The following is a 24,026-nucleotide window of genomic DNA, read 5'->3' on the forward strand; positions in this document are numbered from 1 at the left end:
GCAAGGGGATATAGCGCCTCCCCCTGGGGAGAGAGGGGATACAGCGCATCCCCCTGGGGAGCGAGGGGATACAGCGCCTCCCCACAGGGAGCGAGGGGATACAGCGCCTCCCCCACAGGGAGCGAGGGGATACAGCGCATCCCCCTGGGGAGCGAGGGGATACAGCGCATCCCCCCGGGGAGCGAGGGGATACAGCGCCTCCCCACAGGGAGCGAGGGGATACAGCGCCTCCCCCCAGGGAGCGAGGGGATACAGCGCCTCCCCCCAGGGAGCGAGGTGATACAGCGCCTCCCCCACAGGGAGCGAGGGGATACAGCGCCTCCCCCCAGGGAGTGAGGGGATACAGCGCCTCCCCCCAGGGAGCGAGGGGATACAGCGCCTCCCCCCAGGGAGCGAGGGGATACAGCGCCTCCCCACAGGGAGCAAGGGGATACAGCGCCTTCCCCTGGGGAGCAAGGGGATACAGCGTCTCCCCACAGGGAGCGAGGGGATACAGCGCCTCCCCACAGGGAGCGAGGGGAGACAGCACCTTCCCACAGGGAGCGAAAGGATACAGCGCCTCCCCACAGGGAGCGAGGGGATACAGCGCCGTCCCCTGGGGAGCGAGGGGATACAGCGCCTCCCCCAGGGGAGCGAGGGGATACAGCGCCTCCCCATGGGGAGTGAGGGGATACAGCGCCTCCCCCAGGGGAGCGGGGGGATACAGCACCTCCCCCCGGGGAGCAAGGGGATGCAGCGCCTCCCCACAGGGAGCAAGGGGATACAGCGCCTCCCCACAGGGAGCGAGGGGATACAGCGCCTTCCCCTGGGGAGCGAGGGGATACAGCACCTCCCCCCGGGGAGCGAGGGGATACAGCGCCTCCCCCCGGGGAGCGAGGGGATACAGCGCATTCCCCTGGGGAGCGAGGGGATACAGCGCCTCCCCCCGGGGTGCGAGGGGATACAGCGCCTCACCCCAGGGAGCGAGGGGATACAGCGCCTTCCCCTGGGGAGCAAGGGGATACAGCGCATCCCCCCGGGGAGCGAGGGGATGCAGCACCTTCCCACAGGGAGCGAGGGGATACAGCGCCTCCCCACAGGGAGCGAGGGGATACAGCGCCTTCCCCTGGGGAACTAGGGGATACAGCACCTTCCCACAGGGAGCGAGGGGATACAGCGCCTTCCCCTGGGGAGGGAGGGGATACAGCGCCTCCCCACAGGGAGCGAGGGGATACAGCGCCTCCCCACAGGGACCGAGGGGATAAAGCACCTCCCCACAGGGAGCGAGGGGATACAGCGCCTCCCCCCGGGGAGCGAGGGGATACAACGCCTTCCCCTGGGGAGCGAGGGGATACAGCGCCTCCCCCCGGGGAGCGAGGGGATACAGCGCCTTCCCCCGGGGAGCGAGGGGATACAGTGCCTCCCCACAGGGAGCGAGGGGATACAGCACCTCCCCCCGGGGAGCGAGGGGATACAACGCCTTCCCCTGGGGAGCGAGGGGATACAGCGCCTCCCCCCGGGGAGCTAGGGGATACAGCGACTCCCCCCGGGGAGCGAGGGGAGACAGCGCCTTCCCCCGGGGAGCGAGGGGATACAGTGCCTCCCCACAGGGAGCGAGGGGATACAGCACCTCCCCACAGGGAGCGAGGGGATACAGCGCCTCCCCCCGGGGAGCGAGGGGAGACAACGCCTTCCCCTGGGGAGCGAGGGGATACAGCGCCTCCCCGCGGGGAGCGAGGGGATACAGCGCCTTCCCATGGGGAGCGAGGGGATACAGCGCCTCCCCACAGGGAGCGAGGGGATACAGCACCTCCCCCCGGGGAGCGAGGGGAAACAGCGCCTTCCCCTGGGGAGTGAGGGGATACAGCGCCTCCCCACAGGGAGCAAGGGGATACAGCACCTCCCCCCGGGGAGCGAGGGGATATAGCGCCTCCCCCCGGGGAGCGAGGGGATACAGCGCCTTCCCCTGGGGAGCAAGGGGATACAGCGCCTCCCCACAGGGAGCGAGGGGATACAGCGCCTCCCCACAGGGAGCGAGGGGAGACAGCACCTTCCCACAGGGAGCGAGGGGATACAGCGCCTCCCCCCGGGGAGCGAGGGCATACAGCGCCTCACCCTGGGGAGCGAAGGGATACAGTGCCTCCCCCTGGGGAGCGAGAGGATACAGCGCCTTCCCCTGGGGAGCGAGGGGATACAGCGCCTTCCCCTGGGGAGCGAGGGGATTCAGCGCCTTCCCCTGGGGAGCGAGGGGATACAGCGTCTTCCCCTGGGGAGCGAGGGGATTCAGCGCCTCCCACAGGGAGCGAGGGGATACAGCGCCTTCCCCTGGGGTGTGAGGGGATACAGCGCCTCCCACAGGGAGCGAGGGGATACAGCGCCTCCCCCTGGGGAGTGAGGGGATACAGCGCCTCCCCCAGGGGAGCGGGGGGATACAGCGCCACCCCCCGGGGAGCGAGGGAATACAGCGCCTACCCCTGGGGAGCGAGGGGAGACAGCGCCTCCCCCCAGGAAGCGAGGGGTTAAGCGCCTCCCACAGGGAGCAAGGGGATACAGCGCCTCCCCCCAGGGAGCAAGGGGATATAGCGCCTCGCCCTGGGGAGCGAGGGGATACAGCGCATCCCCCTGGGGAGCGAGGGGATACAGCGCCTCCCCCCAGGGAGCGAGGGGATACACCGCCTCCCCACAGGGAGCGAGGGGATACAGCGCCTCCCCCACAGGGAGCGAGGGGATACAGCGCATCCCCCTGGGGAGCGAGGGGATACAGCGCATCCCCCCGGGGAGCGAGGGGATACAGCGCCTCCCCACAGGGAGCGAGGGGATACAGCGCCTCCCCCCAGGGAGCGAGGGGATACAGCGCCTCCCCCCAGGGAGCGAGGGGATACAGCGCCTCCCCCACAGGGAGCGAGGGGATACAGCGCCTCCCCCCAGGGAGCGAGGGGATACAGCGCCTCCCCCCAGGGAGCGAGGGGATACAGCGCCTCCCCCCAGGGAGCAAGGGGATACAGCGCCTTCCCCTGGGGAGCAAGGGGATACAGCGTCTCCCCACAGGGAGCGAGGGGATACAGCGCCTCCCCACAGGGAGCGAGGGGAGACAGCACCTTCCCACAGGGAGCGAAAGGATACAGCGCCTCCCCCCAGGGAGCGAGGGGATACAGCGCCTCCCCACAGGGAGCGAGGGGATACAGCGCCTCCCCCAGGGGAGCGAGGGGATACAGCGCCTCCCCATGGGGAGTGAGGGGATACAGCGCCTCCCCCAGGGGAGCAAGGGGATGCAGCGCCTCCCCACAGGGAGCAAGGGGATACAGCGCTTCCCCACAGGGAGCGAGGGGATACAGCGCCTTCCCCTGGGGAGCGAAGGGATACAGCGCCTCCCCCCGGGGAGCGAGGGGATACAGCGCCTCCCCCCGGGGAGCGAGGGGATACAGCGCCTTCCCCTGGGGAGCGAGGGGATACAGCGCCTCCCCCCGGGGAGCGAGGGGATACAGCGCCTCACCCCGGGGAGCGAGGGGATACAGCGCCTTCCCCTGGGGAGCGAGGGGATACAGCGCCTCCCCCCGGGGAGCGAGGGGATACAGCGCCTTCCCCTGTGGAGCGAGGGGATTCAGCGCCTCCCCACAGGGAGCAAGGGGATACAGCGCCTCCCCACAGGGAGCGAGGGGATACAGCGCCTTCCCCTGGGGAGCAAGGGGATACAGCGCATCCCCCCGGGGAGCGAGGGGATGCAGCACCTTCCCACAGGGAGCGAGGGGATACAGCGCCTCCCCACAGGGAGCGAGGGGATACAGCGCCTTCCCCTGGGGAGCTAGGGGATACAGCACCTTCCCACAGGGAGCGAGGGGATACAGCGCCTTCCCCTGGGGAGCGAGGGGATACAGCGCCTCCCCACAGGGAGCGAGGGGATACAGCGCCTCCCCACAGGGAGCGAGGGGATAAAGCACCTCCCCACAGGGAGCGAGGGGATACAGCGCCTCCCCCCGGGGAGCGAGGGGATACAACGCCTTCCCCCGGGGAGCGAGGGGATACAGCGCCTCCCCCCGGGGAGCGAGGGGATACAGCGCCTCCCCCCGGGGAGCGAGGGGATACAGCGCCTTCCCCCGGGGAGCGAGGGGATACAGTGCCTCCCCACAGGGAGCGAGGGGATACAGCACCTCCCCACAGGGAGCGAGGGGATACAGCGCCTCCCCCCGGGGAGCGAGGGGAGACAACGCCTTCCCCTGGGGAGCGAGGGGATACAGCGCCTCCCCGCGGGGAGCGAGGGGATACAGCGCCTTCCCATGGGGAGCGAGGGGATACGGCGCCTCCCCACAGGGAGCGAGGGGATACAGCACCTCCCCCCGGGGAGCGAGGGGAAACAGCGCCTTCCCCTGGGGAGCGAGGGGATACTGCGCCTCCCCACAGGGAGCGAGGGGATACAGCACCTCCCCCCGGGGAGCGAGGGGATATAGCGCCTCCCCCAGGGGAGCGAGGGGATACAGCGCCTTCCCCTGGGGAGCAAGGGGATACAGCGCCTCCCCACAGGGAGCGAGGGGATACAGCGCCTCCCCCCGGGGAGCGAGGGGATACAGCGCCTCCCCGCGGGGAGCGAGGGGATACAGCGCCTTCCCCTGGGGAGCGAGGGGATACAGCGCCTCCCCCCGGGGAGCGAGGGGATACAGCGCCTCCCCCCGGGGAGCGAGGGGATACAGCGCCTTCCCCTGGGGAGCGAGGGGATACAGCGCCTTCCCCACAGGGTGCGAGGGGATACAGCGCCTCCCCACAGGGAGCGAGGGGATACAGCGCCTCCCCACAGGGAGCGAGGGGATACCGCGCCTTCCCCTGGGGAGCAAGGGGATACAGCGCATCCCCCTGGGGAGCGAGGGGATACAGCGCCTCCCCACAGGGAGCGAGGGGATACAGCACCTCCCCCCGGGGAGCGAGGGGATACAGCGCCTCCCCCCGGGGAGCGAGGGGATACAGCGCCTCCCCGCGGGGAGCGAGGGGATACAGCGCCTTCCCCTGGGGAGCGAGGGGATACAGCGCCTCCCCCCGGGGAGCGAGGGGATACAGCGCCTCCCCCCGGGGAGCGAGGGGATACAGCGCCTTCCCCTGGGGAGCGAGGGGATACAGCGCCTTCCCCACAGGGAGCGAGGGGATACAGCGCCTCCCCACAGCGAGCGAGGGGATACAGCGCCTCCCCACAGGGAGCGAGGGGATACCGCGCCTTCCCCTGGGGAGCAAGGGGATACAGCGCATCCCCCTGGGGAGCGAGGGGATACAGCGCCTCCCCACAGGGAGCGAGGGGATACAGCGCATCCCCCTGGGGAGCGAGGGGATACAGCGCCTCCCCACAGGGAGCGAGGGGATACAGCGCCTTCCCCTGGGGAGCGAGGGGATACAGCGCCTCCCCCCAGGGAGTGAGGGGAGACAGCGCCTTCCCCTGGGGAGCGAGGGGATACAGCGCCTCCCCCCGGGGAGCGAGGGGATACAGCGCCTCCCCCCGGGGAGCAAGGGGATACAGCGCATCCCACCGGGGAGCGAGGGGATACAGCGCCTCCCCTCGGGGAGCGAGGGGATACAGCGCCTCCCCACAGGGAGCGAGGGGATACAGCGCCTCCCCACAGGGAGCGAGGGGATACAACGCCTCCCCACAGGGAGCGAGGGGATACAGCGCCTTCCCCTGGGGAGCAAGGGGATATAGCGCCTCCCCTGGGGAGCGAGGGGATACAGCGCCTCCCCCCGGGGAGCGAGGGGACGCAGCGCCTCCCCCTGGGGAGCGAGGGGATACAGCGCCTCCCCCCGGGGAGCGAGGGCATACAGCGCCTCACCCTGGGGAGCGAAGGGATACAGTGCCTCCCCCTGGGGAGCGAGAGGATACAGCGCCTTCCCCTGGGGAGCGAGGGGATACAGCGCCTTCCCCTGGGGAGCGAGGGGATTCAGCGCCTTCCCCTGGGGAGCGAGGGGATACAGCGCCTCCCACAGGGAGCGAGGGGATACAGCGCCTTCCCCTGGGGAGTGAGGGGATACAGCGCCTCCCACAGGGAGCGAGGGGATACAGCGCCTCCCCCTGGGGAGTGAGGGGATACAGCGCCTCCCCCAGGGCAGCGGGGGGATACAGCGCCTCGCCCCGGGGAGCGAGGGAATACAGCGCCTACCCCTGGGGAGCGAGGGGAGACAGCGCCTCCCCCCAGGAAGCGAGGGGATAAAGCGCCTCCCACAGGGAGCAAGGGGATACAGCGCCTCCCCCCAGGGAGCAAGGGGATATAGCGCCTCCCCCTGGGGAGCGAGGGGATACAGCGCCTCCCCCTGGGGAGCGAGGGGACGCAGCGCCTCCCCCTGGGGAGCGAGGGGATACGGCGCCTCCCCCCGGGGAGCGAGGGCATACAGCGCCTCACCCAGGGGAGCGAAGGGATACAGCGCCTCCCCCTGGGGAGCGAGGGGATACAGCGCCTCCCCCCGGGGAGCGAGGGGATACAGCGCCTCCCCCCGGGGAGCGAGGGGATACAGCGCCTTCCCCTGGGGAGCGAGGGGATACAGCGCATCCCCCCGGGGAGCGAGGGGATACAGCGCCTCCCCCCGGGGAGCGAGGGGATACAGCGCCTTCCCCTGGGGAGCGAGGGGATACAGCGCCTTCCCCACAGGGAGCGAGGGGATACAGCGCCTCCCCACAGGGAGCGAGGGGATACAGTGCCTCCCCACAGGGAGCGAGGGGATACAGCGCCTTCCCCTGGGGAGCAAGGGGATACAGCGCATCCCCCCGGGGAGCGAGGGGATTCAGCGCCTCCCCACAGGGAGCGAGGGGATACAGCGCCTTCCCCTGGGGAGCGAGGGGATACAGCGCCTCCCCCCGGGGAGTGAGGGGAGACAGCGCCTTCCCCTGGGGAGCGAGGGGACACAGCGCCTCCCCCCGGGGAGCGAGGGGATACAGCGCCTCCCCCCGGGGAGCAAGGGGATACAGCGCATCCCACCTGGGAGCGAGGGGATACAGCGCCTCCCCTCGGGGAGCGAGGGGATACAGCGCCTCCCCACAGGGAGCGAGGGGATACAGCGCACTCCCCACAGGGAGCGAGGGGATACAGCGCCTCACCCTTGGGAGCGAAGGGATACAGCGCCTCCCCCTGGGGAGCGAAGGGATACAGCGCCTCCCCCTGGGGAGCGAGGGGATACAGCGCCTTCCCCTGGGGAGCGAGGGGATACAGCGCCTCCCACAGGGAGCAAGGGGATACAGCGCCTTCCCCTGGGGAGTGAGGGGATACAGCGCCTCCCACAGGGAGCGAGGGGATACAGCGCCTCCCCCTAGGGAGTGAGGGGATACAGCGCCTCCCCCCGGGGAGCGAGGGCATACAGCGCCTCACCCTGGGGAGCGAAGGGATACAGCGCCTCCCCCTGGGGAGCGAGGGGATACAGCGCCTCCCCCCGGGGAGCGAGGGGATACAGCGCCTTCCCCTGGGGAGCGAGGGGATACAGCGCCTCCCACAGGGATCAAGGGGATACAGCGCCTTCCCCTGGGGAGTGAGGGGATACAGCGCCTCCCCCTAGGGAGTGAGGGGATCCAGCGCCTCCCCCAGGGGAGCGGGGGGATTCAGCGCCTCCCCCCGGGGAGAGAGGGGATACAGCGCCTCCCCCTGGGGAGCGAGGGGATACAGCGCCTCCCCCCGGGAAGCGAGGGGATAAAGCACCTCCCACAGGGAGCAAGGGGATACAGCGCCTCCCCCCAGGGAGCAAGGGGATATAGCGCCTCCCCCTGGGGAGCGAGGGGATACAGCGCCTCCCCCCGGGGAGCGAGGGGACGCAGCGCCTCCCCCTGGGGAGCGAGGGGATACAGCGCCTCCCCCCGGGGAGCGAGGGCATACAGCGCCTCCCCCTGTGGAGCGAGGGGATACAGCGCCTTCCCCTGGGGAGCGAGGGGATACTGCGCCTCCCCCTGGGGAGCGAGGGGATACAGCGTCTTCCCCTGGGGAGCGAGGGGATTCAGCGCCTCCCACAGGGAGCGAGGGGATACAGCGCCTTCCCCTGGGGAGTGAGGGGATACAGCGCCTCCCACAGGGAGCGAGGGGATACAGCGCCTTCCCCTGGGGAGCGAGGGGATGCAGCGCCTCCCACAGGGAGCGAGGGGTTACAGCATCTCCTACAGGAATGGGGGAGAAAATCACACCATGGTCGGATAGTCGAAAGAGATCATTGCTCTGTATTTAACCCTTGTTTAACTTGGCCTGTGAGGGAGCTTTACTCTGCATCTACCCCATGCTGTACCAGCCATAGGAGTGTTTGATGTGACAGTGTAGCGGGAGCTTTACTCTATCAAACCCTTGATGTATCAGGCCTGAGATTGTTCAGTCAGACAATATGGAGGGAGATTCATTCTATTTAATCTGTACTCCTGCTGCCCTGGGAGTGTTTCATAGAATCAGAGAATGGTTACAGCACAGAAGGAGATTATTCAGCCCGTTGTGTCTGTGCAGGCTCTCTGCAAGAGCAACTCAGCTAGTCCCACTCCCCCACCCCTTCCCCATCGCCCTGGAAATGTTTTCCCTTCAGATAATTATCCAGCTCTCTTTTGAAGGCCTTGATTGAATCAGCCTCCACCACACTTGCAGGCAGTGCATTCCAGATTCGAGCCACTCACTGTGTGAAAATGTTATTTCATCATGTCACTGTTTTGTTCTTTTGCCAATCACCTTAAATCGACGTCCTCTGGTTCTGGATCCTTCTGCCAATGGGAACAGTTTCTCTCTAACTACTCTGCTAAACCCCTCATGATTTTGAACACCTCTATCAAATCACCTCTCAACTTTCTCTTCTCAAAGGAGAACGACCCGAGCTTCTCCAATCTATCCACCTAACTGAAGTACCTCACCCGGAACCATTCTCAAATCTTCTCTGCATCATCTCTAATGTCTTAACATCCTTCCTAAAGTGTGGTGCCCAGAACTGGACACAATACTCAGTTGAGGCCAAACCAGTGTTTTATAAAGGTTGTATCATAACCTCCTCATTTTTGTACTCGATGCTCCTATTTGTAAAGCCCAGGATCCCATCTGCCTTTTTAACCTCTTTCTTAACCTGCCCTGCCACCTTCAAACGATTTGTGCACATATCCCCCCGCACCCCCCCCCCCCAGGTCCCTCTGCTCCTGCACTCTCGCTTAGAATTGCACCCTTTATTTTATATTGCTTCTCCTCGTTCTTTCTCCTAAAATGTATCACTTCACACTTTTCTGCATTAAATTTCATCTGCCATGTGTCCGCCCATTCCTGTCTATGTCCTCTTGAAGTTTATCACTATCCTCCTCACAGTTCACAATACTTCCAAGATTTGTCTCATCTGCAAATTGTGCCCTGTACGCCCAAGTCTACATCATTAATATAGATCAAGAAAAACAGGGGTCCTAAGAGTGACCCCTGGGGAACCTCACTGTATACCTTCCCTCCAGTATGAAAAACAAACGTTCATAACTACTCTCTGTTTCCTGTCACTCAGCCAATTTCATATCAATGCTCTCACTGTCCCTTTTATTCCCTGGGCACTGACTTTGCTGACAAGCCTGTTATGTGGCACTTTATCAAAGGCCTTTTGGAAGTCCATGTACACCACATCAACCGCATTACCCTCATCAACCCTCGCTGTTACCCCATCAAAAAACTCAAGCAAGTTAGTTAAATGTCATTTGTCCGCAATAAGTCCATGCCGGCTTTCCTTAACTAAGGCTGTGTTTGCCGACAATGCAACCATTAGGTGGCGCTGTACTAGCACATGCACAAATGCAGCCTCATCGACTGAAACGTCAGTGTCTGCGACGTTCAGGCAGCTGCCAGGATTAAAGATGGCGCTGCTCAATTTATCACAGAAAAACAACTTCAACCCATGGCACCACACAATGGACGTGTTCAATACTCGGAGAACATTGCGCTGTTTAAAGTCTCGTCAGAAGGACAGCACCTCTGACAGTGCTGCACACCCTCTGTAATTCTGCGAGGCTTCAGTGCCATCCCGCTCTCCAGTCACTCACTCCCCCTCCACCCCCCATCCCTCCAGATGCCAGCTCTAGGCCGCAGGCCGCTTCCCTCCTCTCAGCCACTCACTCCTACATCGTCCCGTCACTCCTCGCGGCCCGTTTTGCTTCTTCAGGCGGAGTGTGTGTCCGAGAGGAGGGAAGCAGCCCGCAGCCTAGAGCTAGCATCTGGAGGGTTGGGGCGGGTGGGGGGGAGGGGGGAAGCGGGGAGTGATTGGCCGGAGAGCGGGGGTTGGAGGAGAGTGAGTGGCCGGAGAGTGGAGGGGGGGAGTGAGGAGCGAGCGGCCAAGGGGGAGGGGGGGTGCAACAAGAGCATCTTCCTGCACATGCACTGCTTAGTCCTGGTAAGGCAAGATGTAGGCTGCGCATGTACAGCACTCAGAGTGAAGGAGACTGTTTGTGCATGTGCACAGCTTGTAGTGCTCTGATGACATCAGTGAGCTACTGTATTGTCAGGAATCACTTTGCTTAATTAATCCACATTTGACCAAGTGATTAATAATTTTGTCCCAAATTATTGTTTCTAAAAACTTTCCCACCACTGAGGTTAATCTGACTGGCCTGTAGTTGCTGGGCTTGTACTTACACCCTTTCTTGAACAAGGGTGTAACATTTGCAATTCTCCAGTCCTCTGGTACTACCCCCTGTATCTAAGGAGGATTATTAGATATGGTCAGTGCCTCTGCAATATCCACCCTTACTTCCCTCAGTAACCTTGGATGCACCTCATCCAGTCCTGATGTCTTTACGTACAGCCAGCCTTTCTAGAACCTCCACTTTATCAGTTTGTAGCCCATTCAGTGTCTCAGCTACCTCCTTTTTCACTATGACTTTGGCAGCATCTTCTTCCTTGATAAAGACAGATGCAAAGTACTTATTCAGTACCTCAGCCATGCCCACTGCCTCCATAGGTCTCCTTTCTGGTCCCTAATCGGCCCCACTGTTTGATGGATAGTGTATAGGGAGCTGTACTCTGTATCTAACCCGTGATGTACCTGTCCTGGGAGTGTTCGTTGCAGACACTTGCGCCCTGGTATTCTAATCTCCAACACTAACACCCGTCACTTTGATGACTAGAAGGGTTCACCCAAGTTAAGTTTTTTAAAAATTGGCCCCCTGCCGAGCAGACGTGATGCGATCATCTTTACAACAGTAATCAGTAGCTGGTCTCCAAAAGGTTTAGCCCCAATCACCCTTCAAGAGTAATCTCAATAACATGCACATTCAATGAACAAATATTGGTAAATAATTCGAAACAAGATGCCATCATGGATTGTTTACAACTGGGGACTTGTTTGGCCCCCTGGAGGGTCAAAAATATACTGCGGGACTGGAGTCACATGCAGGCCATTCCCATGTAAGGATAACAGCACCGCTTCCAGAAGCAGTTGGGATTTTACAACAATCCAGAAGATTTCAGGGTCATCGTTGGGACCAAATCCTGAAATTCCCGACCTCACAGCATTGTGGGAGAATACACATCTTCTGGATGGCTCAGGAAGAAGGACCAAGACTCCCTTCTCAGGGTGTCTAGAGATAGGCCTTGCTGGTGACTCCCAGATTCAAGGAAACAATGTAAAACACAAGTTGCCATACCTCGTCAGATTCACTTTTCTCCTCGTCCTCCTGCTCAATGTTCTCAGACTCCTCTTCAATCTCACACTGCTCCTCCACAGTCTCTCCTGGAATAACCCCAGGTCAAACACAAACAGTCACGACCAGGACTCAACTCAGTAATTACCAGACTGCACTCAAAGATATCACTTTTCACCTACCAGTGTCGCAGTGAGGACTGTGGGGTATATCAGTGTCTTACAGTGAGGGATGTGGAGTATATCTGTGTTACAGTGAGGGGATATCAGTGTTACAGTGAGGGGTGTGGGGTATATCAGTGTTACTGTGAGGGGTGTGCGGTATATCAGTGTTACTGTGAGGGGTGTGCGGTATATCAGTGTTACAGTGAGGGGTATATCAGTGTTACAGTGAGGGGTGTGGGGTATATCAGTGTTACTGTGAGGGGTGTGCGGTATATCAGTGTTACTGTGAGGGGTGTGGGGTATATCAGTGTTACAGTGAGGGGTGTGGGGTATATCAGTGTTACTGTGAGGGGTGTGCGGTATATCAGTGTTACAGTGAGGGGTATATCAGTGTTACAGTGAGGGTATATCAGTGTTACTGTGAGGAGTGTGGGGTATATCAGTGTTACTGTGAGGGGTGTGCGGTATATCAGTGTTACAGTGAGGGGTATATCAGTGTTACAGTGAGGGGTATATCAGTGTTACTGTGAGGGGTGTGGGGTATATCAGTGTTACTGTGAGGGGTGTGCGGTATATCAGTGTTACAGTGAGGGGTATATCAGTGTTACAGTGAGGTGTATATCAGTGTTACAGTGAGGGTATATCAGTGTTACTGTGAGGAGTGTGGGGTATATCAGTGTTACTGTGAGGGGTGTGCGGTATATCAGTGTTACAGTGAGGGGTATATCAGTGTTACAGTGAGGGTATATCAGTGTTACTGTGAGGAGTGTGGGGTATATCAGTGTTACTGTGAGGGGTGTGCGGTATATCAGTGTTACAGTGAGGGGTATATCAGTGTTACAGTGAGGGGTATATCAGTGTTACTGTGAGGGGTGTGGGGTATATCAGTGTTACTGTGAGGGGTGTGCGGTATATCAGTGTTACTGTGAGGGTATATCAGTGTTACTGTGAGGGGTATATCAGTGTTACTGCGAGGGGTGTGCGGTATATCAGTGTTACAGTGAGGGGTATATAAGTGTTACTGTGAGGAGTGCGGGGTATATCAGTGTTACTGTGAGGGGTGTGGGGTATATCAGTGTTACAGTGAGGGGTATATCAGTGTTACTGTGAGGGGTGTGGGGTATATCAGTGTTACAGTGAGGGGTATATCAGTGTTACTGTGAGGAGTGTGGGGTATATCAGTGTTACTGTGAGGGGTGTGGGGTATATCAGTGTTACAGTGAGGGGTATATCAGTGTTACTGTGAGGGGTGTGGGGTATATCAGTGTTACAGTGAGGGGTATATCAGTGTTACTGTGAGGAGTGTGGGGTATATCAGTGTTACTGTGAGGGGTGTGGGGTATATCAGTGTTACTGTGAGGGGTGTGGGGTATATCAGTGTTACAGTGAGGGGTATATCAGTGTTACTGTGAGGGGTGTGGGGTATATCAGTGTTACAGTGAGGGGTATATCAGTGTTACAGTGAGGGGTATATCAGTGTTACTGTGAGGGGTGTGGGGTATATCAGTGTTACAGTGAGGGGTATATCAGTGTTACAGTGAGGGGTATATCAGTGTTACTGCGAGGGGTGTGCGGTATATCAGTGTTACAGTGAGGGGTATATCAGTGTTACAGTGAGGGGTATATCAGTGTTACTGTGAGGGGTGTGGGGTATATCAGTGTTACTGTGAGGGGTGTGCGGTATATCAGTGTTACTGTGAGGGGTGTGGGGTATATCATTGTTACTGTGAGGGGTGTGGGGTATATCAGTGTTACAGTGAGGGGTATATCAGTGTTACTGTGAGGGGTGTGGGGTATATCATTGTTACTGTGAGGGGTGTGGGGTATATCAGTGTTACAGTGAGGGGTATATCAGTGTTACTGCGAGGGGTGTGCGGTATATCAGTGTTACAGTGAGGGGTATATCAGTGTTACTGTGAGGGGTGTGGGGTATATCATTGTTACTGTGAGGGGTGTGCGGTATATCAGTGTTACAGTGAGGTGTATATCAGTGTTACAGTGAGAGGTGTGGGGTATATCAGTGTTACTGTGAGGGGTGTGGGGTATATCAGTGTTACAGTGAGGGGTATATCAGTGTTACTGCGAGGGGTGTGCGGTATATCAGTGTTACAGTGAGGGGTACATCAGTGTTACTGTGAGGGGTGTGGGGTATATCAGTGTTACAATGAAGGGTATATCAGTGTTACTGTGAGGGGTGTGGGGTATATCATTGTTACTGTGAGGAGTGTGGGGTATATCAGTGTTACAGTGAGGGGTATATCAGTGTTACTGTGAGGGGTGTGGGGTATATCAGTGTTACAGTGAGGGGTATATCAGTGTTACTGTGAGGGGTGTGGGGTATATCAGTGTTACTGTGAGGGGTGTGCGGTATATCAGTGTTACTGTGAGGGTATATCAGTGTTACTGTGAGGGGTGTGGGGTATATCAGTGTTACAGTGAGGGGTATATCAGTGTTACTGCGAGGGGTGTGCGGTATATCAGTGTTACAGTGAGGGGTATATCAGTGTTACTGTGAGGAGTGTGGGGTATATCAGTGTTACTGTGAGGGGTGTGGGGTATATCAGTGTTACTGTGAGGGTATATCAGTGTTACTGTGAGGGGTGTGGGGGATATCAGTGTTACAGTGAGGGGTATATCAGTGTTACTGCGAGGGGTGTGCGGTATATCAGTGTTACAGTGAGGGGTATATCAGTGTTACTGTGAGGAGTGTGGGGTATATCAGTGTTACTGTGAGGAGTGTGGGGTATATCAGTGTTACTGTGAGGGGTGTGGGGTATTTCAGTGTTACAGTGAGGGGTATATCAGTGTTACTGTGAGGGGTGTGGGGTATATCAGTGTTACAGTGAGGGGTATATCAGTGTTACTGTGAGGAGTGTGGGGTATATCAGTGTTACTGTGAGGGGTGTGGGGTATATCAGTGTTACAGTGAGGGGTATATCAGTGTTACAGTGAGGGGTGTGGGGTATATCAGTGTTACAGTGAGGGGTATATCATTGTTACTGTGAGGGGTGTGGGGTATATCAGTGTTACAGTGAGGGGTATATCAGTGTTACTGCGAGGGGTGTGCGGTATATCAGTGTTACAGTGAGGGGTATATCAGTGTGACTGTGAGGGGTGTGGGGTATATCAGTGTTACTGTGAGGGGTATATCAGTGTTACTGTGAGGGGTGTGGGGTATATCAGTGTTACTGTGAGGGGTGTGCGGTATATCAGTGTTACAGTGAGGGGTATATCAGTGTTACAGTGAGAGGTGTGGGGTATATCAGTGTTACTGTGAGGGGTGTGCGGTATATCAGTGTTACAGTGAGGGGTATATCAGTGTTACTGTGAGGGGTGTGGGGTATATCAGTGTTACAGTGAGGGGTATATCAGTGTTACTGTGAGGGGTGAGGGGTATATCATTGTTACTGTGAGGGGTGTGCGGTATATCAGTGTTACAGTGAGGGGTATATCAGTGTTACAGTGAGGGGTGTGGGGTATACCAGGGTTACAACGAGGGATGTGGAGTATATCTGTGTTACTGTGAGGGGTATATCAGTGTTAATGTGAGGGGTGTGGGGTATATCAGTGTTACAGTGAGGGGTATATCAGTGTTACTGTGAGGGGTGTGGGGTATATCATTGTTACTGTGAGGGGTATATCAGTGTTACTGTGAGGGGTGTGGGGTATACCAGTGTTACAGTGAGGGGTATATCAGTGTTACTGTGAGGGGTGTGGGGTATATCAGTGTTACTGTGGGGTGTGGGGTATATCAGTGTTACAGTGAGGGGTATATAAGTGTTACAGTGAGGGGTGTGGGGTATATCATTGTTACTGTGAGGGGTGTGTGGTATATCTGTGTTGCAGTGAGGGGTGTGTGGTATATCTGTGTTACAGTGAGGGTATATCAGTGTTACTGTGAGAGGTGTGGGGTATATCAGTGTTACTGTGAGGGGTATATCAGTGTTACTGTGAGGGGTGTGCGGTATATCAGTGTTACTGTGAGGGGTGTGTGGTATATCTGTGTTACAGTGAGGGTATATCAGTGTTACCGTGAGAGGTGTGGGGTATACCAGTGTTACAGTGAGAGGTGTGGGGTATATCTGTGTTACAGTGAGAGGTGTGTGGTATAGCTGTGTTACAGTGAGGGGTATATCAGTGTTACTGTGAGGGGTGTGCGGTATATCAGTGTTACTGTGAGGGGTGTGTGATATATCTGTGTTACAGTGAGGGGTATATCAGTGTTACAGTGAGAGGTGTGAGGTATATCAGTGTCACAGTGAGAGGTGTGGAGTATATCAGTGTTACAGTGAGGGTTGTATCAGTGTTACTGTGAGAGGTGTGGAGTATATCAGTGTTGCAGTGAGGGTTGTATCAGTGTTACAGTGAGAGGTGTGGAGTATATCAGTGTTACAGTGAGGGTTGTATCAGTGTTACTGTGAGAGGTGTGGGGTATACCAGTGTTACAGTGAGAGGTGTGTGGTATATCTGTGTTACAGTGAGGGGTATATCAGTGTTACTGTGAGGGGTGTGGAGTATATCTGTGTTACAGTGAGGGTATATCAGTGTTACAGTGAGAGGTGTGGGGTATACCAGTGTTACAGTGAGGGTTGTATCAGTGTTACAGTGAGAGGTGTGGGGTATATCAGTGTTACTGTGAGGGTATATCAGTGTTACTGTGAGAGGTGTGGGGTATATCAGTGTCACAGTGAGAGGTGTGGGGTATATCAGTGTCACAGTGAGGGTTGTATCAGTGTTACAGTGAGAGGTGTGAGGTATATCAGTGTTACTGTGAGGGTATATCAGTGTTACTGTGAGAGGTGTGGGGTATATCAGTGTCACAGTGAGGGTTGTATCAGTGTTACAGTGAGAGGTGTGAGGTATATCAGTGTCACAGTGAGGGTTGTATCAGTGTTACAGTGAGAGGTGTGAGGTATATCAGTGTTACTGTGAGGGTATATCAGTGTTACAGTGAGAGGTGTGTGGTATATCTGTGTTACAGTGAGGGGTATATCAGTGTTACTGTGAGGGGTGTGCGGTATATCAGTGTTACTGTGAGGGGTATATCAGTGTTACTGTGAGGGGTGTGTGGTATATCTGTGTTACAGTGAGGGTATATCAGTGTTACTGTGAGAGGTGTGGGGTATACCAGTGTTACAGTGAGAGGTGTGGGGTATATCTGTGTTACAGTGAGAGGTGTGGGGTATATCTGTGTTACAGTGAGGGGTATATCAGTGTTACAGTGAGAGGTGTGTGGTATAGCTGTGTTACAGTGAGGGGTATATCAGTGTTACTGTGAGGGGTGTGCGGTATATCAGTGTTACTGTGAGGTGTGTGTGGTATATCTGTGTTACAGTGAGGGGTATATCAGTGTTACTGTGAGGGGTGTGCGGTATATCAGTGTTACTGTGAGGGTTGTATCAGTGTTCCAGTGAGAGGTGTGGGGTATATCAGTGTCACAGTGAGGGTTGTATCAGTGTTACAGTGAGAGGTGTGGGGTATATCAGTGTTACAGTGAGGGTTGTATCAGTGTTACAGTGAGAGGTGTGGGGTATATCAGTGTCACAGTGAGAGGTGTGTGGTATATCAGTGTTACTGTGAGGGGTGTGTGGTATATCTGTGTTACAGTGAGGGGTATATCAGTGTTACAGTGAGAGGTGTGTGGTATATCAGTGTTACTGTGAGGGGTGTGGAGTATATCAGTGTTACTGTGAGGGGTGTGTGGTATATCAGTGTTACAGTGAGGGCTGTATCAGTGTCACAGTGAGAGGTGTGCGGTATATCAGTGTCACAGTGAGGGTTGTATCAGTGTTACAGTGAGAGGTGTGGGGTATATCAGTGTTACAGTGAGGGTTGTATCAGTGTCACAGTGAGAGGTGTGCGGTATATCAGTGTCACAGTGAGGGTTGTATCAGTGTTACAGTGAGAGGTGTGGGGTATATCAGTGTTACAGTGAGGGCTGTATCAGTGTCACAGTGAGAGGTGTGCGGTATATCAGTGTCACAGTGAGGGTTGTATCAGTGTTACAGTGAGAGGTGTGGGGTATATCAGTGTTACAGTGAGGGTTGTATCAGTGTTACAGTGAGGGGCAGGCCAATATCCCCAGTATTGAGACACTGGTCATGGCTAGTCAGTTACATTGGGCGAGCCACATCGTTCACATGCCTGACATAAGACTCCCAAGCAAGCTTTCTACACGGACCTCCATCAAGGCAAGAGACTACCAGGACGGCAGAGGAAATGCTACAAGGATGTCCTTAAAGCCTCCCTGAAAAAAAATGTGACCTCCCCACTGACTCACAGGAATCTCTTGCCCGAGACCACCCAAAATGGAGAAGAAGCATCCGCGAAGGTGCCAGCCAGTTTGAACAATGTCGACATGCCCAGGCAGCGACCAAGAGCAAACAGCGGAAGGAGCGTTCAGAAATCCGAGCATCCCATTCACTCACCTCACCAAACACCACCTGCCCCACCTGTGGTAGAGTGTGTGGATCCAGAATTGGACTATTCAGTCACCTAAGGACCCACAACCCTGGAATGGATGAAAGTCATCCTCATTCCCGAGGGACTGCCTAAGAAGAAGGAAGGTATGGGGTGTATCACAACATTTTACACTGAGGTGTGTGAGTTATATCTATGAGGGTTTGGGATATATCTGTGAGGAGTGTAAGGTGTATCAGAGTGTGTTACAGATGAGGATTCGAGATATATCTAGATGGGATTTGACCAAGGCTCTACATATCTGTGACATAATCTCTACCCCTTTATATTCCAGTCCTGTATCTACACAGTTCCTCCCTTCTCACCATTCAGGAAATACTCTGATCTATCTTTGCTCGGTCTGGGGTATGGCGAGCGAGCGGGAAAGTGGAGTTCAATTCCAAGATCAGCCATGGTCGTTTTGAATGGCGGAGCAGGCTCGATGGGTCATGTGGTCTACTCCTGCTCCTATTTCTTGTGTTCTTGTGTTCTTGTGTTCTGAGTTGGATAGTCTCCCAATTTCCCACAATGAACTCGATCTGCTACAGTTTTCCCTACGCACTCCATCTATCAATATCCCACTGCAAATTTCTGCTCCCATCTACATTATTTACTTGTGGTGTTAGGTTAACATTCCTGCGGATTGTCCAACCGTTTAGCCATCTCTGAGCAATGTGTTACTCACTGCCGTTGACGCTGCCCAGTCACACACTGAGTGAAAGAGAAAGCATTACCTGTCTGGGTTGTTTCACTGGGCATTGCCTGATCAGATACTGGCTCCAGGCTCTTCCTCCTCTTCCCCTCTTGGCTGCCGTGACTGACTGCCTGGTTCTTCTTGTTCTTGATGAGGATTTTGCCCATCAGCTCCTGGGGGCTGGGAAGAGGGACTCCGGGCTTCAGCTGTCACAGGGGACAAACATGTTGAGGCCGAGACACACTTCAAGGATCAGTGTCACCAAAATGTCATCAAGCTAACTGCTTTGTCCAGTCTGCGATACAGAGCCACAGAGCACGGCAGAAGGTTGAAAAATATCACAATGGTCACCTTCATATCTTGGGAAACAAATACAGAAAACCCTTCCCCCACAAAGCCCCAATTTTGCTCCCTCTGTCCTGATCCATGATAGAATACAGGTGGACGGAGCTAGACAGCCAATCGCATGTTGCCAAAATGAATATCCATCATGTCTAGCTGGTGGTGATGAGAGTGTAAAGATTCATTCTCTTTATATTGGAATAATATTAACTTTTAGCTTTTGCCTGTTAAAGTGAGTTTCAGTTCTCAGGTTTGTCAGTCAGGATTACAAGTTGCACCTGTCATTAGAATTCATTTTTTCCTAGTTCCAGCCTTGAGAAAGACCATTGATCTGGAGAATGAGGGAGCCTGATCTGTGTGCTACAGGCACATCAGTGCTTAATCATTCATGTGTGTTTGGTAATGTAGCAGATGGGCAATGGAGGTATAATAGAGGGGGTATTAGGAGAGATACCTCAGAACTCGAAGGGCCTGATCAGTCACGAACCACTTGAGCCAATAACTGGAACCTGTTTGAATTTCTGGGTGAACTGAGTTCTCACCGTGAGTACTGCTGTTAAGTGTCGCAGCATCATTGTCATAGAATCAGAGAATGTTAACACTGCAGAAGGAGGCCATTCAGCAAGTCGTGTCCTGGGGAGACCTCAGAAAGCCCAGCCCTATCTTTTCTTCAATCAAATTCCACACGAATGCCAGTTTCCAGTAGAGGCCATTTGGATGGTAATCAGAAGCGGGAGCCCTGGCTGATTTCCCTTCCAATCCCTAGCTCACTGAGCAAAGGATGAGGACATGTGCGACTCTTGGTGATCTGCGCCAGCCAAAAACCACAAACTGCACAAAGCAAGGATTAAAGCTCATCACCTCAGGGTTTGTCGGGATCAATATCACGGTGAGCAGCAGCAGAAAGTTCAGAGGCACAGAGACGTACTGTCCCAAGAAGGCAACAAACATCCCACAAAAAGCCACCACAATATAGGAAGCCTCTCACCATAAGCAACACCAACATTTCACATCCCTCACCAACACCAACATTCCTCACCCTGTTTTTGCCAGATTATACTTACTGGGTATTTTTCCATGGTTTCGGTCAGTAACATATCACCAAATATTGTTCGGCAGTAGTCTGCCATCTTAGCTTGCTGTTTGGGGCTGTTGGAAATTTAAGGGAACAAGTCAGACAGGTATTAGGTAAAGACGGGCACTGGGGGAGTGAGAGAGTAACAGGCATGGGGAGGGGGTGAGTGAGAGAGAGAGAAAGAGAGAGAGAGAGAGAGAAAGGCACTGGGGTAGAGAGACACACACAGACAGGCAATGGGGGAGAGGGAGAGAGAGACAGGCACTGGGGGAGAGGGGGAGAGATACAGGCATGGTGGGGGGGGAGGAAAGAGAGAGGGAGAGAGAGAGAGAGAAAGGAGAGAGAGAAAAAAAGGAGAGAGAACACGAGGCACTGTGGAGACAGACAGACATGGGAGGGAGACACACACACACTGGGGGAGAGACAGACACACTCGGGGAGAGTGACAGGCACTGGGGGGGGGGGGGGGGGGGGGCGGGAGGGAGAGAGAGAGAGCCACTGTGGGAGAGAGAAAGGATATCATAGTAAGAGTGAATGGTAGTATAGTGGTAATGTAACTGGACTAGTAATCTAAAGGCCTCAACTAATGCTTCAGAGACACAGTTCAAATCCCACCACGGCAGCTTGTGGAAATTAAATTCAGTTACTTAACAAATCAGGATTTAAAAAGCTGGTCTCAGTTTAATGGTGACCATGAAACTACTGAATTGTCATTAAAAACCCATCTGTCCTACATGTGACTCCAGACACACAGCAATGTGCTTGACTGTAACAAGCTACTCAGTTATATAAACTGCTCCAGAAAAGTCGAATAGGAATAAAATCGGATGGACCACCCGGCATCGACCAAGGCACTGGATACGACAAAGCCACAACCTCGCCAGTTGACCCTGCAAAGTCCTCCTCCCTAACATCTGGGAACTTGTGCCAAAGTTAAGAGAGCTGTCCCACAGACTAGTCAATAACAACCTGACATAGTCATAAGCATGGAATTGTACCTTAGAGACAATGCCCCTGACACCACCATCACCATCCCTGGGTATGTCCTGTCCCACCAGCAGGACAGAGCCACCAGAGGTGGCAGCACAGTGGTATACAGTTGGGAGGGAGTTGCCCTGGGAGTCCTCAACATTGACTCCAGACCCCATGAAGTCTCATGGCACCAGGTCAAACATGGGCAAGGAACGCTCCTGCTGATTATCACCTACCGCTTTCCGCACCTGCTCCACCCCCCTCCATCAGCTGATAAATCAGTCTTCCTCCATGTTAAACACCACTTGGAAGAAGCACTGAGGGTGGCAAGGGTGTAGAGTGTACTCTGGGTGGGGTCTTCAATGTCCATCACCAAGAGTGGCTCCCTCTCTGTTGGACAAAGGACAGAACAAGAGGACTGGAAGACAAGACAGGCTATTGCAGCCACTGAAAGCATCTAGTAGATGGGGCTGTGCCTGTAAATGTGGGGGGGGGGGGGGGGGGCGTGCAGCTGATCCTGAATGCCCCTGACCAACCTCTTTTCAGCAAGAAATAGAAGCAAAGGGGGAATCGCCATTGGGAAGCCCTTTGTCAATGGACCAAAGCATTGGCAGTGCAAAACACTCGGCTCGAAGGGACTAAGTGCAAACAGGAAATCAATCAAAAAATCAACACTTCAGAGGGCATTAAGAGCCAGTTAGATAGATAATGTGAAACTGGAATCATGTGTAAGCCAGATTGGGTGGGGGCGGCTTCTTTCCTTAAAGAAAATTACTGAGCGACTTGGGTGTTTCTGACAATCCAACAGTTTCCAGTCAACTGTGGCTTATTGGGTAGCACTCATACCTAGGAGTCAAGAAGGTCATGGGTTCAACTCCCACTCTAGAGACTTGAGGACATAATCCAGGCTCCCACTGCAGTCCTGAGAGAGGTGTCGTCTCTCAATTAAAATGCTAAACCAAGGCCCTGTCTGCCCTCTCACAGTCACTATTTCAAAGAAGAAGAGGGAAGTTGTCTCTGGTGCCCTGGTTAACATTTATCCCTCAACCAACATCACTAAAGATAAGATTATCTGGTCATTATTACAAACCTGTTTGTGGGAGCTTGCTGTGTGCAAATTGGCTGCTCTGTTTCCTACATTTCAACAGTGACTACACTTCAAAAGTATTTCAGTCTGCAAAGTGCCTCGAGATGTCCTCAAGTTGTGAAAGGCGCTATATCAATGCAGGATTGTTCGTTCCACAGTTAATTTTCTGGGGACAGCTACAAATGACCAGATTTATTGAATTCAGTTTCACAACTTGCCCTGGTAGGATTTGAACTCACAAGCATTGTTGCTGCGAGGCTACCATACCGTACGGGTGCACGAATCGGGAAATTGGGTCGGCATCAAAAATACATCACCACACGCTAATTTTAATGAAATTAACTTTAACCAGGGCACTTCTGGCACCAGTACAGTACCAGACCTGGGCATTGGATGGGATGGGAAATAGGCAGAGATCGGGTGCAACAGATCATGCACCCAGTCTACAATCGGCTTTGCCCACTTAATACCCACAAGTCAGGTACCGCGACTGGGCACAAATAGCAGGAATTTTTTGGGGTTTTCCTGATCATCTGCTGTAATATTGGCGGAACATTGGTGAACAGTTTCAAATACAGTTATGACAGCCAATGCAGAGGGACACCACCCCCCCCCCCTCCGCAACCAGCCCCCCCCTCCCCTCCCCCACCACCGCCTCACCACATCCCACCGTAGGAAATCCCCGCCCTCCATCTGTTTCCCTTTCTGATCTGATTATCTTCCACTCAAAAATTTGGACCAAAAAGAGTCAATTTTACTTACGAGTCAACATGGTTCTCAAAGGACAGTATAACTGGGTACTGGGAGGTTTTGAAAGCACTCTCCGCTATGGCCTCAATCACATCCTGTCACAGAAAACAACAGTAACATGTTCATTTCAAGGAAGTTATTAACAGCTGATTAATATTCTGCGATTGCCTGTATTGAGCAGTCCATGGACTGCAGTAGGCCTTCATAGGAACTGGAGGAGGCCATTCAGCCTTTCCAGATTTTCACTACCCTGTGTGTGAAAGTGTTTCATGATTTCACTCGTAAATGACCTAGCTCTAATTTTAAGATCCTGCCCCCTTGTTCCAATTTCCCCCTCCAGGGAAATAGTTTCTCTGTAGCTAGCCAGTGAATCCCTTTATTACTTTCAACACCTCGATTCGGTCACCCCCCAACTTCTAAACTCAAGGAAATACAAATCATCTGACCTCAATTTAACCCTTTCAGTGTTGATATCATTCTGGTGAATATGCTATAAACATGCATATGTGCCCATTCAAGAGGGTACTTCAAGATCATTGTATCTTTCTTGTATCTTTCTTGAGGTTCAATGCCCAAAACTGAATGCAGCATTCCAGGTGGGGTCCAACCAGGGCTCTATACAGCTAAAGCATAATTTCCTCACACGTAAGTCAACCCCTTTGAAATAAAGACCAACATGCCATAAGCCTTTTTGATTACTTTTTGCGCCTCAGCATGAGCTTTTAGTGAGTTGTGTACATGGACACCCAAACTCCTTTGTTCCTCCACAACTTGGAGTCTGACACCAGTAAGAAAATATTGATTTGTCTCTGACCTAGTTTTTAACATATATTATAATTTTAAGTGTTTTGCTCTGGTGGTTAAATATTGAATGCAACCAATTGTTAGGTTACTGATCTGATAGTCCAGAGTATGAGTAGGTG

General features: G+C 55.0%; 1 protein-coding gene across 1 annotated transcript in view; it reads right to left on the bottom strand.

Annotated features, from left to right (window-relative positions):
• Window positions 1–24,026, bottom strand: part of LOC137373519 (1-phosphatidylinositol 4,5-bisphosphate phosphodiesterase beta-2-like) — a 463,682-nt gene that overhangs the window by 285,553 nt on the left and 154,103 nt on the right. Inside the window, exons 12-15 of the mRNA XM_068038391.1 lie at window positions 23,116–23,198; window positions 20,284–20,368; window positions 18,918–19,083; window positions 11,564–11,649 (exon numbers count right to left, since the gene is read on the bottom strand). Of these exons, the coding sequence (XP_067894492.1) occupies window positions 11,564–11,649; window positions 18,918–19,083; window positions 20,284–20,368; window positions 23,116–23,198 (420 nt within the window). The remainder of the gene's footprint in view (window positions 1–11,563; window positions 11,650–18,917; window positions 19,084–20,283; window positions 20,369–23,115; window positions 23,199–24,026) is intronic.

The sequence above is a fragment of the Heterodontus francisci genome, chromosome 9, assembly GCF_036365525.1.
Source record: "Heterodontus francisci isolate sHetFra1 chromosome 9, sHetFra1.hap1, whole genome shotgun sequence".
NCBI classification, from domain to species: domain Eukaryota; kingdom Metazoa; phylum Chordata; class Chondrichthyes; order Heterodontiformes; family Heterodontidae; genus Heterodontus; species Heterodontus francisci.